At 39.9% G+C, this 14,186-nt stretch overlaps 1 protein-coding gene across 1 annotated transcript in view; it reads left to right on the top strand.

Moving 5' to 3' along the window:
* Positions 1 to 13,440, top strand: part of ADAT2 (adenosine deaminase tRNA specific 2) — a 33,888-nt gene extending 20,448 nt beyond the window's left edge. Inside the window, exons 3-6 of the mRNA XM_063097948.1 lie at positions 562 to 712; positions 1,882 to 1,988; positions 12,629 to 12,701; positions 12,812 to 13,440. Coding sequence (XP_062954018.1) covers positions 562 to 712; positions 1,882 to 1,988; positions 12,629 to 12,701; positions 12,812 to 12,855 — 375 coding nt within the window. The 3' untranslated portion in view covers positions 12,856 to 13,440. The remainder of the gene's footprint in view (positions 1 to 561; positions 713 to 1,881; positions 1,989 to 12,628; positions 12,702 to 12,811) is intronic.
* The last annotated feature ends 746 nt before the right edge of the window (positions 13,441 to 14,186 follow it).

The raw sequence follows: 14,186 nt of genomic DNA, 5'->3' as shown, positions 1-14,186 counted from the left end.
GATTTCTCCTGTACCATACTGCCTCACATGAGGTGTCTGAGACCAATACCAAGTCTCTGCTTAGAGTCTGCCAGTGTAGAAAATTTCATCCCCCCAAAATGTATGTGGTAACATTCCAGTAAACGAAATATAGATTTGCCTAGAGTGAAGTCAGTGACAGCCTTGAAAATATATTTGGAACTGGAACACACAAGCTTATGAAAATTTCAAGCTTCCCTAAAATATTCAGAAACCATAGACTTCTTTCTTTCTTTCTTTCTTTTTTGAGACTTAATTCCTCTATGGCATTTTAATTGAAAGAGTTTCCCTAAGCTACTTAGGTACTTACCTAAACATATAAAATGATTTGTATGGCTTCTCAGATTAGGTGTGTTTTGTTGATGAGATTATGGTTCTTGAACTAGGGAATACATTGTCAACTGCTAAAGGTGTCCTGAAACCTTATTCATTAAAATGTTGGCAGAAATGGTAGGCACAGGTTTGGAATTTACTTTTTGTGTGTTTGTAAAATAACAATTACGTACAGCAGACAAATGTCAATGCGAGCACCTCTCTTTTAAGGCTACTCGACATGCAGAAATGGTGGCCATCGATCAGGTCCTAGATTGGTGTCGTCGAAGTGGCAAGAGTCCTTCTGAAGTATTTGAACACACTGTGTTATATGTCACCGTGGAGCCATGTATTATGTGTGCAGCTGCTCTCCGCCTGATGAGTATCCTTTGACTTCAGAGGTTAATGTCTCTTACCCTTCCCATGAACAAGAAAGTGGCCAGACCCATGACCCGTGTTCTAATACATAGGAAAACATAGACTTATGAAACACGTTATAAAATATAGTGTCTCTTGCCCCCAAAAAGGAAAGATGTTTCAAATAGTAAAATTACCTATTTCCTTTTATATCAATAAACAGAACTGTTAAATAAGCTAGAGAAAGAAAAGCTTAGAACTAAAAGTGTTATAAAAGGGTAAATCATAAATTAGGTTAAAGTAGATTATAAAACAGTATGTGTAGGAATAGTTCTGAAGAATAGAGACCTAAATTTTGCCTTTGGATAATGGATTATAGGTGATTTAAACTTCTTTCTGTGTTTATCTGTTTTTCTTTGTTTTTGCCATGAATCCCTATTATGATGTATAAAAAAACTTAATCTATAATTGTAAGTAAATGGAAAATTAATCGAGTTACAGCTTTTTGGATTATGTCTTGCACAGAGTAAGCAACATAAATACTGAGTGCAATCAGTCTCTGACGATCCTTTAAAAAAATTACTTGAAAATCCAGAAACTCAATTTCATACCTACATATTTTATGTGCTTATTTTACTATGTATGTGTGAATAATTTTATCACCTTAAAAATAAGAGGTTTTTGAGTACGATAAAATGTTTAATCTCTATAAAAGGGCAGTTATGGGTAACTAAGAATTCTCTCTTCATCCTGCCTTATGGAGTGGCTTAGCTTTGGTATGTTTTGTATTGGGACACAGATTATATTTTATTTGGGCAAAGATCAGGAAACAATCTGTTATTTTTAAATGGTGAAAATCCCTTGATCAAATTTCTGCCTTTCTGTTTGCAATTCTCTAATGATTCTAAAAAAGTGATTTAGGAAAGGTCAGAGAGCTCTAAACTATGAACACCAAGCAACAATATACTCAGTTTTCATTCTATTTGCAATTGTTAGATGTTGATTTCCAAATACTTTAAACCTTTTACTTTTGTGTAACTGATGGTATGATTTTTAAGACTAATCCTAAACTTAATAGTTTTAAAGAGTAGCATGAGCTTTCCTCCCCAGGATGGCTACTGTAAAACTCCCCTAATTTTGTCACAATACACACTTGAACTACACGTTTTGTGCAGGACCTTAATTCTGTCTTATAAATCCCGCTAGTTGTTTATGGCTGTCAGAATGAACGATTTGGTGGTTGTGGCTCTGTTCTAAATATTGCCTCTGCTGAATTACCAAATACTGGGAAACCATTTCAGGTAATATGGACTACTTAAGCTTTTTCTTTTTTTTTTTTTATTTTTTAAATTTTTTTATTTTTTCTTAATTTTATTTTATCGATATACAATGTGGTTGATTATTGTGGCCCATTACCGATACCTCCTTCCCTCCTCCCCCTCCCCCCTCCCTCCCGACAATGTCCTTTCTGTTTGCTTGTCATATCAACTTCAAAGAATTGTAGTTGTTATGTCTTCTTCCCCCCCCCCGGTTTTTTTTTTGTGTGTGTGTGTTTGTGTGTGTGTGTGTGTGTGTGTGAATTTATTTATTTTTAGCTCCCACCAATAAGTGAGAACATGTGGTATTTCTCTTTCTGTGCCTGACTTGTTTCACTTAATATAATTCTCTCGAGGTCCATCCATGTTGTTGCAAATGGCAGTATTTCATTCGTTTTTATAGCTGAGTAGTATTCCATTGTGTAGATGTACCACATTTTCCGTATCCACTCATCCGATGATGGACATTTGGGCTGGTTCCAACTCTTGGCTATTGTAAAGAGTGCTGCAGTGAACATTGGAGAACAGGTATACCTTTGACTTGATGATTTCCATTCCTCTGGGTATATTCCCAACAGTGGGATAGCTGGGTCATATGCTAGATCTATCTACAATTGTTTGAGGAACCTCAACCATTTACCATAGAGGCTACACCGTATTGCAGTCCCACCAGCAATGTGTGAGAGTTCCTTTTTCTCCACAACCTTGCCAGCGTTTATCATTCACAGTCTTTTGGATTTTAGTCATCCTAACTGGGGTGAGATGGTATCTCAGTGTGGTTTTGATTTGCATTTCCCGAATGCTTAATGATGTTGAGCATTTTTTCATATGTCTGTTGGACATTTGTATATCTTCCTTTGAGAAATGCCTATTTAGCTCCTTTGCCCATTTTTTAATTCGGCTGCTTTTTTTTTTCTTGTAAAGTTGTTTTAGTTCCTTGTATATTCTGGAGATTAATCTTTTCTCAGATGTATATTTTGCAAATAATTTCTCCCACTCTGTTGGTAGTCTTTTAACTCTGTTAATTGTTTCTTTTGCTGTGCAGAAGCTTTATAGTGTGATATAATCCCATTTGTTTATTTATCCTTTGGTTGCCCGTGCTTTGGGGGTCATATTCATGAAGTCTGTTTCCAGTCCTACTTACTGAAGTGTTTCTCCTATGTTTTCTTTAAGAAGTTTTATTGTTTCAGGGTGTATATTTAATTCTTTAATCCATTTTGAGTTGATTTTAGTATATGGTGAGAGGTATAGGTCTAGTTTCATTCTCCTGCATATGGATATCCAGTTATCCCAGCACCATTTGCTGAAGAGGAAGTCTCTACCCCAGTGTATAGGCTTGGTGCCTTGGTCAAAGATCAGGTGGCTGTAGGTGTGTGGGTTGATTTCTAGATTCTCTATTCTATTCCATTGATCAGTGTGTCTGTTTTTATGCCAGTACCATACTGTTTTGGTTATTATAGCTTTGTAGTATAGTTTAAAGTCAGTTAGTGTTATGCCTCCAGCTTTATTTTTTTTGCTCAGCATTGCTTTGGCTATGTGTGGTCTTTTGTTATTGCATATAAATGTCTGGATAGTTCTTTCCATTTCTGAGAAAAATGTCATTGGAATTTTGATGGGGATTGCATTGAATTTGTATATCACTTCGGGTAGTATGGACATTTTCACAATGTTGACTCTTCCAATCCAAGAGCATGGAATATCTTTCCATCTTCTTGTATCCTCTCTGATTTCTCTCAGCAGTGGTTTGTAGTTCTCATTATAGAGATTTTTCACCTCCTTGGTTAACTCAATTCCTAAGTATTTTATTTTTTTGGTGGCTATTGTAAATGGGCAGGCTTACTTGATTTCTCTTTCTGCATGTTCACTATTGAGAATAGAAATGCTACTGATTTTTGTGTGTTGATTTTGTATCCGGCTACTGTGCTGAAATCATTTATGAACTCCAAGAGTTTTTTTGTAGAGGCTTTAGGCTGTTCGATATATAGGATCATGTCATCTGCAAACAGGGACAGTTTGACTTCATCTTTTCCAATCTGGATGCCCTTTATTTCCTTCTCTTCTCTGATTGCTCTGGCTAGTACTTCCAACACTATGTTGAATAGGAGTGGTGAGAGTGGGCATCCTTGTCTAGTTCCTGTTCTTAAAAGAAAAGCTTTCAGCTTTTCCCCATTCAGGATGATATTGGCAGTGGGTTTGTCATAAATTGCTTTAATTATGTTGAGATACTTTCTGTCTATACCTAACTTATAGAGGGTCTTTGTCATGAATGAGTGTTGAATTTTATCAAATGCTTTTTCAGCATCTATAGAGATGATCATATGGTCCTTGTGTTTGAGTTTATTAATATGGTGTATCACATTTATTGATTTGCGTATGTTGAACCAACCTTGCATCCCTGGGATGAATCCCACTTGATTGTGGTGAATAATTTTATGTATGTGTTGCTGTATTCTGTTTGCTAGTATTTTATTGAGGATTTTTGCATCTATATTCATCAAGGATATCGGCCTGGTTTTGGTATCAGGATGATGTTTGCTTCATAGAAAGAGTTCGGGAGATTTGCGTCTGTTTCAATCTTTTGGAATAGTTTGTAAAGAATCGATGTCAATTCCTCTTTGAATGTTTGGTAAAATTCTGCTGTGAATCCATCTGGTCCTGGGCTTTTCTTTGTGGGGAGCTTTCTGATAACAGCTTCAATCTCCTTTATTATTATTTGTCTGTTCAGATTTTCTACGTCTTCTTGGCTCAGTTTTGGGAGCTTGTGTGTGTCCAGAAATTTATCCATTTCCTCCAGATTTTCAAATTTGTTGGTGTATAGTTGTTTATAGTAGTCTCGAATGATTCCTTGTATTTCAGATGAATCAGTTGTTATATCACCTTTTTCATTTCTAATTTTTGTTATTTGAATCTTCTCTTCTTTTTTTTATTAGCCATGCTAATGGTTTGTCAATTTTATTTATCTTTTCAACAAAACAACTTTTTGATTCATTGATCTTTTGTATTGTCTTTTGGATTTCAATTTCATTCAGTTCTGCTCTGATCTTAATGATTTCTTTCCGTCTTCTAACTTTAGGTTTGGATTGTTCTTGTTCTTCTAGTTCTTTAAGGTGAAGTGTTAGGTTGTTCACTTGCCATCTTTCCATTCTTCTGAGGTGAGCATTTAATGCAATAAATTTCCCCCTTAATACTGCTTTTGCAGTATCCCACAGGTTTTGGTAAGATGTATCATTATTTTCATTAGTTTCAATAAATTTTTTGATTTCCTGCTTGATTTCTTCTTGGACCCATATGTCATTAAGTAGAATGCTGTTTAATTTCCATGTGTTTGTATAGTTTCCACAATTTCGTTTGTCATTGATTTCTAGTTTTAATCCATTATGGTCTGAGAAAATACATAGGATAATTCCAATTTTTTTGCATATGTTGAGACTTGATTTGTGACCTAATATGTGATCTATCCTGGAGAATGAGCCATGTGCTGATGAGAAGAATGAATATTCTGAGGTTGTTGGATTGAATGTTCTGTAGATATCTGCCAAGTCCAATTGGTCTAGAGTATTGTTTATTTATTTATTTATTTATTTTTTAAAAGATGACCGGTAAGGGGATCTTAACCCTTGATTTGGTGTTGTTAGCACCACACTCACCCAGTGAGCTGACCGGCCATCCCTATATGGGATCCGAACCCGGGGCCTTGGTGTTATCAGCACCATACTCTCCCGAGTGAGCCACGGGCCGGCCCTAGAGTATTGTTTAGATCTTGTGTTTCTCTGCTGATTGTTTGGCTAGATGATCTGTCCAATATTGACAGTGGGGTGTTCAGGTCCCCTGCTATTATGGTATTAGTGTCTATTTCCTTCTTTAGGTCTAATAGAGTTTGTTTTATAAATCTGGCTGCTCCAACATTGGGTGCGTACATATTTATGATTGTTATGTCTTCTTGATGGATCAGTCTTTTTATCATTATGTAGTGTCCCTCATTATCTCTTTTTATGATTTTGAGTTTAAAGTCTATTTTGTCAGATATGAGAATAGCTACTCCAGCTCGTTTTTCTCTCTGTTTGCATGGTAAATCTTTTTCCATCCTTTCACTCTTAGTCTATGTGCGTCTTTATGGGTGAGGTGGGTCTCTTGAAGGCTGCATATAGTTGGGTCCTCCTTTTTAATCCAGTCAGCCAGTCTGTGTCTTTTGATTGGGGAATTTAAGCCTTTTACATTAAGAGTTGTTATTGAATAGTGTTGATTTATTCCTAGCATTTTTTTGATTGTTGTTTGGTTGTCTTAGGTGTCTTTTGTTCCTTGCTTTCTGATTTACTGTTTGTTTTCTGTGTTTGTTCGTTCCTTAGGTTGTAGATAGCCTTTTTGTATGTTTGTTTTCTCTTCTTGAGTGACATTTTTATTATACTAGTGGGTTTAGATTTTCTTGGGTTTTTATGGCAGTGGTAGCTATTTTGCAGGAATGAAACCCAGTACTCCCTTGAGAATTTCTTGTAAGGGTGGTCGTGTGGTGGTGAATTCCCGCAGTTTTTGTTTGTCTGAGAAATATACTATTTGCCCTTCATTTTGGAAGGATCACCTTGCAGGGTAGAGTATTCCTGGCTGACAATCTCTGTCTTTTAGTATTTTGAATATATCATCCCATTCCTTTCTGGCTTTTAGGGTTTGTGATGAAAAGTCTGATGTTAGCCTGATTGGGGCTCCCTTATAGGTGATTTGACGCTTCTCTCTTGCAGCTTTTAAGATTCTCTCTTTGTCTTTGAGTTTTGCCAATTTGACTATAACATGTCTTGGAGAAGACCTTTTTGGTTTGAGTACATTTGGAGATCGTTGAGCTTCCTGGATCTGAAGATCTGTGATTTTTCCTATACCTGGGAAGTTTTCTGCCACTATTTTGTTGAATATGTTTTCAATGCAATCTCCTTTTTCCTCCCCTTCTGGAATAACCATGACTCGGATATTTGAGCGCTTTAAGGTTGTCTGATATCTCTCTCAGATTTTCTTCAATGCCTTTGATTCTTTTTTCTTTTTTTTTTTTTTTGTCTGCTTGTGTTATTTCAAACAGCCCATCTTCAAGTTCAGAGGTTCTCTCTTCAACTTCCACAAGCCTGTTGGTTAAACTCTCCGTTGTGTTTTTTATTTCACTGAATAACTTCTTCAGTTCGGCAAGTTCTGCTACATTTTTTTTCAGGGCATTGATTTCCTTGTACATTTCCTCTTTCAGGTCCTGTATACTTTTCCTTGTTTCATCATGATGTCTAGATGAGTTTTCTTGTATCTCATTCAGTTTCCTTAGAATTATCACTGGAAATTCCTTGCCTGTCATTTCAAGGGCTTCTTGTTCTATAGGATCTAGAGCTTGAGATTTATTATCTTTTGGTGGTGTACTTTCTTGATTTTTCGTATTTCTGGTATCTTTTCTTTGATGTTTATTCATTGTGGCAGGGGATTTCACAGTCCACAGGTTGGACACTATTGACTGACTAAGATGTTGTTGTGGTTGCCAATTTGGTATGGCTACCTCAGTGACTCCCTGTTCCCTGCGCTCTGGCCCGGGCTGCTGAGATGCACCGAGACACCATAGAGCGTGTGGTCTCTGCAGAGCTTCCCCTTCCCCTGCAGGATGTCTCCCTGCTCTGTACGCCCTAGGCCGGGCTTGGGATGGAGCCGGGTGGCAGCGGTGAAGCCTACCTGCTGCTGGATTGAGCGGCAGCAGCGTGGACCCTGTGGAGTTCCCGCCTCCCCTGCCCTACGACTCCCTGCTCTGTGTGCACTGGGCTGGGCTGGGAATGAAGCCGGGTGGTGGAGGTGAAGCCTACCTGTTGGATCAGGCAGTGGCGGCCGCAGGGCGTGTGCTCTCTGCGGAGCTTCTGCCTCTCCGGCTGGACGTCTCCCTGTCTTGGCTGCCGGTTGATTCACTTCCAGCTCCAGGGACGGCGGGTGGGGGCGGGGGTCAGAAGCCGGGGTCACCGTTGCAGCCTGGGGTGACACATGCCGGCTCAGGCCTCCATGTTTCCCCGTCTGCAGCTGTGGCTGGGACGCCGGCAGTGGCACACCGGCGGGTCACGCGGGGGTTGGGGGAAGATTCCCGGTTCTTGGCAGGGTAAAGACACCCTTTCGAAGCCGTTCCTTTGCGCCGATTCTGCTACAGCTGCATCTGGCGCCGGCCTCAGGCTGCTTGTACTCGTGGCGGAAAAGCGGCAGGCAGCTCTCCTCTTCCGCCATCTTGACCTCCACAGGAATTTTCTCCTTGCCTCTCCTGCCTCTCCCGCCGCCGCTGCCTCCACTCCAACTATAGGTGGTTGTTAACCCCTCGAGGATTTCCTTGAGAAAGTGAGCACCCTTGGTGGAGGAGGTACTGCTCAGACCAACCGAGCTGAGCGTAGGCAATCTCAGGACTCCCAGGGGAGGGGAGCAGGAAGGAAGAAACAGGTCAGTTGACACGAGCTGGATCCCTGTGCCTCCGGGTGGTGAAAGGGGAAGAGACTGTTCGTGTCGCCCCAGCCTTGATGCTGATTGGGATCTCCGGTCTGAGGGGGAACCACGGCGCGTTTTTACTACTTATGCTTTTTCTTTCTTTCTAATTACTTTCATTTCATTAAGGGCTTGTGACTAATTAGTGTGTGGTCAATATACTAAGAAACCATGACAGAATCAGACAGGATCTTGGGACCTCTGGTTGAGTTCATTTATGACTCCGTATAAAATGACAGGTATGAGTTTCTAGATGAATGCCTACCTCTTTTCATTCACAGAATCTCTCCTGAGGGAGAGTCCCCAGTCATTCCAGGTGACTCTTAACAGTCTTCACCCACACCTTCAGTTATGTTTAAAGGCACTTTCGCTACTAGAGTTTTTATTCAATGAATGTTACCAGCTCCGTGCTGTACCAGGTTTGGTGAATCTTGGCCCGTGTTAGTGACAGTGATACTATTTATAGTGAACACAAATTCAACCATTTTGCTTGATTGCCACATACTATTTTTATTATCTAGCAATCCATCAGTGTATTTTCATTTTTTTTTTTCTGTTTTTAATGTTGAAATTTTCCTCAGACTCAAGAATCTACATGTTTTTAATCTTAGAAATTTTACTTTCCCTTGAATCTTGCTCCTTCTCCCCAAATTTTTATGGTTAAGACTGTAAGCATTAAGAATACGTATTCCAGAGTTTGGCCTGTGGATGCATACCAAGACTGGTTTGATTGTTTTTCTCTCCAAGATGTAAGGTTAATCCAAAAGTATTATGCTTTAAAAAGAAACATATTTATCAAATGTTGGACATGGTGGGCAGTTTACTTCACAGACCATAGGTATTCTTAGAATATTATAAGGACCTATGAAGGACTGTATTTGGCTGAATCCTACTGAGAGCAAGTTTTGTAAAACATTGTGAGTTTTCCCAGCTGAACATTAGCTTTTCTAACAACTCTTGTACATTTGAATGTGGATGACTTTCAACATCACATCAGGAAAGAAACTAGCAGAATGATGGAGAGTAAGTGGTACAATTAAAGTCATCTGCAAAGGGATTTGATTTTTCCAATCGCTTCTATTAGTAACTCAGATTTTGCTTACATAAGTCTTTGCAAAGGAATTATTGACTCTCTACTTCCTTTATGAGAATGATCTAAAGAATTTCTCAAAGTTTCTGGGCAGAACAAAGATGAGCCCTTGGATGTCAGACGTGAGTGGAACATTTCTCTCCAACACGTGTACCACGAGGGCACAAACACGGTTCTTTTCACACATCTCTGCACAGAGTCGATCTGGCTGAGCCCTAAAAAGTGCATTTTCAGTGTGTGCACTGGCCACATTGGCTCAGTCGAAAATGAATGCCCATAGCTTGAAACCATATCTCCATGTTTGATGCCCAGTTATGTTTTATGAGGTGTTTTGAGATTCTAAAGAAAACATTGGCACCCCAGTGTAAAGCAAGGTAGATCATACCTAAAGCCAAAATGTTTACTGAGTTTTAGTTATTATTTTAGTTATACTAAGTTTCCATTTACACTCTCAGAGCTACTTCAAACTCATTGTGTAGACTGGGTCACCAGACCCCTCACACGCAGGTGCATGCTAGGTAATTGGGAAAGATCCCAGGAGTTGTTGGCATACAACACAAGCTCTGTCCTCAGCTTCCTCAGCGGCAGCAGCTTACAGGTCTGGTAACTTACAGGTCGGGCGGTGGCAGTGGCCTTGCTGAGGGTCCCGGGGCACTAGCAGGAGCAGCAGCAACTTCCAGCAGCAGTAATGGCCTCCCTATGGCTGCCACTGCGACAGCAGAAGGGTATCCTGGAGTTGGGGGGGCACCGTGGATCAGAGCCACGAATCTTTTATACTTAAGTCCATAACCCAGGACACCTGGGTACACGCACAGTTACATTAGACGATAACTAAGGAACACCTGAGTGCACGTGCCTATTTACATCAAATGCTTGGCAAGATTCTGAACATCTGAGGGGCCCTGACCATTTTCCTCTATTTTCCCAACACCCAGGCTTCTGGATATTGTGTTTTCTTCCTTTATTTCGCAGGGTTCCGGGGGCGGGGAGTGATTGGGAGGTGGGATGCTAGTTCCTTATTGCAGAATTATAGATCTTCTTTTAATACTATAGTATAAGCAGCATTAAAGTTCACAGAGGAGACCTACAGAACTATTCTTTTCAAGAAGATGGTGATTCATTTATAATACTTATCTGCTCTGTTTTTCTGCAATTTTTTATTAAGAGTGTGAGCTTTTTATGGAAGCTGCGAATTTGTAGCTATAATGGATACTTGAAAATATTATCTTGGTATCTTGGAGGCAATTTCCTTCTCCACCTATAACTCAGTGGTTCTTGTACCTGACTGCACATTAGAATCACCTGGAAAGTTTTCGGGCATGCCTGTGCTCGGTCCTGCCCCAGACCAGCTGAATCAGAAGGTGGGAGATGAACGTTGGTATGTTTATAGAGACCTCCCAAGCAATTCTGCTGAGCAGCCAAGGTAAAGAACTATCGCTCTAACTCCACGTGAGAGGAGAGGCCTTTGAGTGTGCATATGGGTGCCTGTCAGCGGAGAGGTGGGTGCCCCGGGGAGCACCCACCCTTAACATGGCAGGAGGCAAAGGCAGCTGTGAAGGGACTGAACAGCAACAGTTATAATGATGAAATACTGAGAAGCCAAGGAGGAGAGTGTTCTAAAGTGAAGCGGGTATGGTCAGTCGTTTCTACAACTGTGGAGAGTTGAGGAGGCAGAAAGGAGACCAGTGTTTTGGTCAGTAGGGTCTTTGGGATATCTGAGGGGCAGCTATTCATTGGGGTCTTGGGAGCACAAGCCAGTGAGGATGAGGTTGAGGAGGAAACGAGAGCAGAAGTGCAGTATGAAATGTTGTCAGGCAGGAGCAGGGTAGCAGCTTGCGAGGACAAAGGGTGGAAGAAAGGTTGTTTGCTGTCATGGGGAAGGTTTATGCAGGCTTTGTAGACCCAGGCAAGAACAGACTGAAGACACAAGAGAAACGGAGGTTCACTCCCAACAACATCCAGAGTGGGTGGTGCTCCAGCCCTCTGTGCTGGTGCCTTCTGGCTCCTTCCTTTCCTGGGCACTGTGTTCAGATGCTCCTTGGATCATTTCATGCACTTCAGAAGCGTGCACTGCATCAAGGCCAAAGTCTTCCGACAATCCGTCAAAGCCTTGTGTACTTCAACCCTGTATTGTCTCAATTCTTTCCATATGCTTCCTTAGTAATCCACCCCCTCCCCATCTCTGTCAGCCGGTTTCCTCACATACAACTCTTGTTCTTTCCTTGCAGTGCTCTGCTTAATCTCTTTACATAGTCTCTATCTCTAACGCAAGTTCAAGCTTTATCTTCTCCATGTAACATTTCATATAATATCACTCCTTACCAATATCGTAATTCCTTATTTATTCTTTCACGTTTTGATCTCTTTTCTCTAGTTCGATCCCAAAGAGAAAACAAATTGAACACTTTAAAAACAAAAGTCTTCTATAGCAAGGATCAAGAAACTTTTCCTGATGAGGGCCAAATAGTCATTATTTTAGCCTTTGTGAGCCACTCATGTTGTATAGTGTTTTGTTTCTTTTTTAAACAATCTTTTAAAAATATAAAATTCATCCTTATCTCACCATTCTTAGCCATGGACTGGATTTGGTGCACCAAGTATAATTTGCCAACCCTAGCTCTATAGCATCAAACACTTAATGAACCACCAGTCGATAACAGCAGATAAAAATAACTATTACTTAATAAGCACTTATGATGTGCCAGGTATTTAACACGTTTTATCTCATTTAATCTTCACAAAATCCCTCTGAGGTGAGGGCTGTTATTAGCTACATTTTACATACAAGGAATAGAAAGTTTACATTCCTTACTCAAGATCACATAGCTGATAACTTAATAATAGTTGATTGATAAGTAATAGTTGATTGAGAGTGGTGTTTGACTGAGGCTGTATTCCTGTTCTTCTGGAAATGTCATTCCTTGCCTGTATTCCTAACATGGTATACCCAATGTATATTAACATCTGAAATCTGTGTACATAATCATGTATATATTGCTGTTTTTATGGGATATCACACGTTTTCATAGGCCTTTGTTCATTCTCAACTTTCTCATTTTATCAGTGCATTCCTGGATATCGGGCTGAGGAAGCAGTGGAAATGTTAAAGACCTTCTACAAACAAGAAAATCCAAATGGTCAGTTTCCTCCAGTTTATGTGATGTACCTCCATTAAAACAAGTCAGTATGAAAAGAATCTGACACGAGCCTACCTCTTTCATTTTCTCCTTTTCTATTTTTTTCATAGCACCAAGATCAAAAGTTCGGAAAAAGGAATGTCAGAAATCTTGAATTCATTCCGATGAAAGATTCATGCCCCAAAGTGACCTGGACAAAATTCTTGGACTCAAAGCTGTTGACATCGTTGAATTATATGTTTATACATTGTTAATCTGTGGGAAATCTGTCTCTCTCATCCTTTGCTCTGTCAAGGGAACAAATTAGCACTTTTTAGAAGTCTGATCATTATAAACAACTATTAGCTTTTCCACAGGCTGAAAGGACATTTTAAGAAGGGGAAAAAATTAAGGTTTGAGGTTTGAGAAATTAGCAAGTAGTGCATGCCTTTCCAGCCACAACATTATGCTCAGTCCAGGAAAATGCCAACCTTCCAGAGAATGTGCATCCAGACCCAGGTGCCTGGTGTATGTCTGGATAGAGCATGCCACACTGCAGGCATGTTCTCCAGGACTGGCATTTCAGAGTCGGATTCTTCAGTTTTTGCAGCTACTATGTTCTTCCAGGGAACAGGGGGCCTGTGACTTCTTTCTGAATTGTATATGACTTGTATATATATAGACCATGATTACATGGTCCATAGAACAGATTTCTTGCTTTTATAAAGCATTTAGAGAAAAATACATACTTTTCAAACAAGTACTTAAGTGTCATTTTTAAATTATAACATATTGCTATAATAAAATCTTATTTATGCCTTCTTTGAAGATGAATAATAGTCTTAAAAGAAGAAAACATAAATGGGACAATTCCTTGTTATCTAGCAATTATACTGTGCTGGAATCCATTTGTTCCCTGGATCAGTGGACAAAACAAAGAATCCTGCCCTCATGGAGCTTATCTTCTAGCAAAGGGAGACAGGTCATAAATATAATAGATTATACAGTTTATTGGAGGCTGATAAGAGTGATGGTAAAAAGAGAAAGGAGCACAGGGTAAAGAGGATGAGTCAGCCAGTTTGTGGTGGGAGTGCTGGTAGCAGAATTAAATAGAATGGTCAATTTGATCTGAAGTTGAATAGTTATTTCTTTTTTAAAAAAACAGGTAAATTAAACATTTTAAATCTAAAATTTTAAACTGTGAACACAACACTGGAAAGGGTATTCACAGCAAAATGGCCCAGATGGTCACCCCCCCCTGACTGCAGTAAGGGTTGGCTCTGATAAAAGGGGCAGCTTTGCAGAGCTACGCTGTGCGCACTGTGCATCTATGCCCAGAAGGGGGCCTCGCTGTTCCACCAGAAGCCCAGCTCCAAGGCTTGGAGGGCAGCTCGTCAGTTGCATTTCTTCAGTGGATTCATTTCCTTGATGCAAAGCATCTGTATTTGTTGGTTCTGCCATTTGAGCAATGTCTCTGACTTGTTTGTTTTGAATTACATTACAGGC

Source organism: Cynocephalus volans, chromosome 5, assembly GCF_027409185.1.
Source record: "Cynocephalus volans isolate mCynVol1 chromosome 5, mCynVol1.pri, whole genome shotgun sequence".
In the NCBI taxonomy this organism is placed as follows: Eukaryota; Metazoa; Chordata; class Mammalia; order Dermoptera; family Cynocephalidae; genus Cynocephalus; species Cynocephalus volans.
This window is presented reverse-complemented; position numbering and strand designations above follow the sequence as displayed.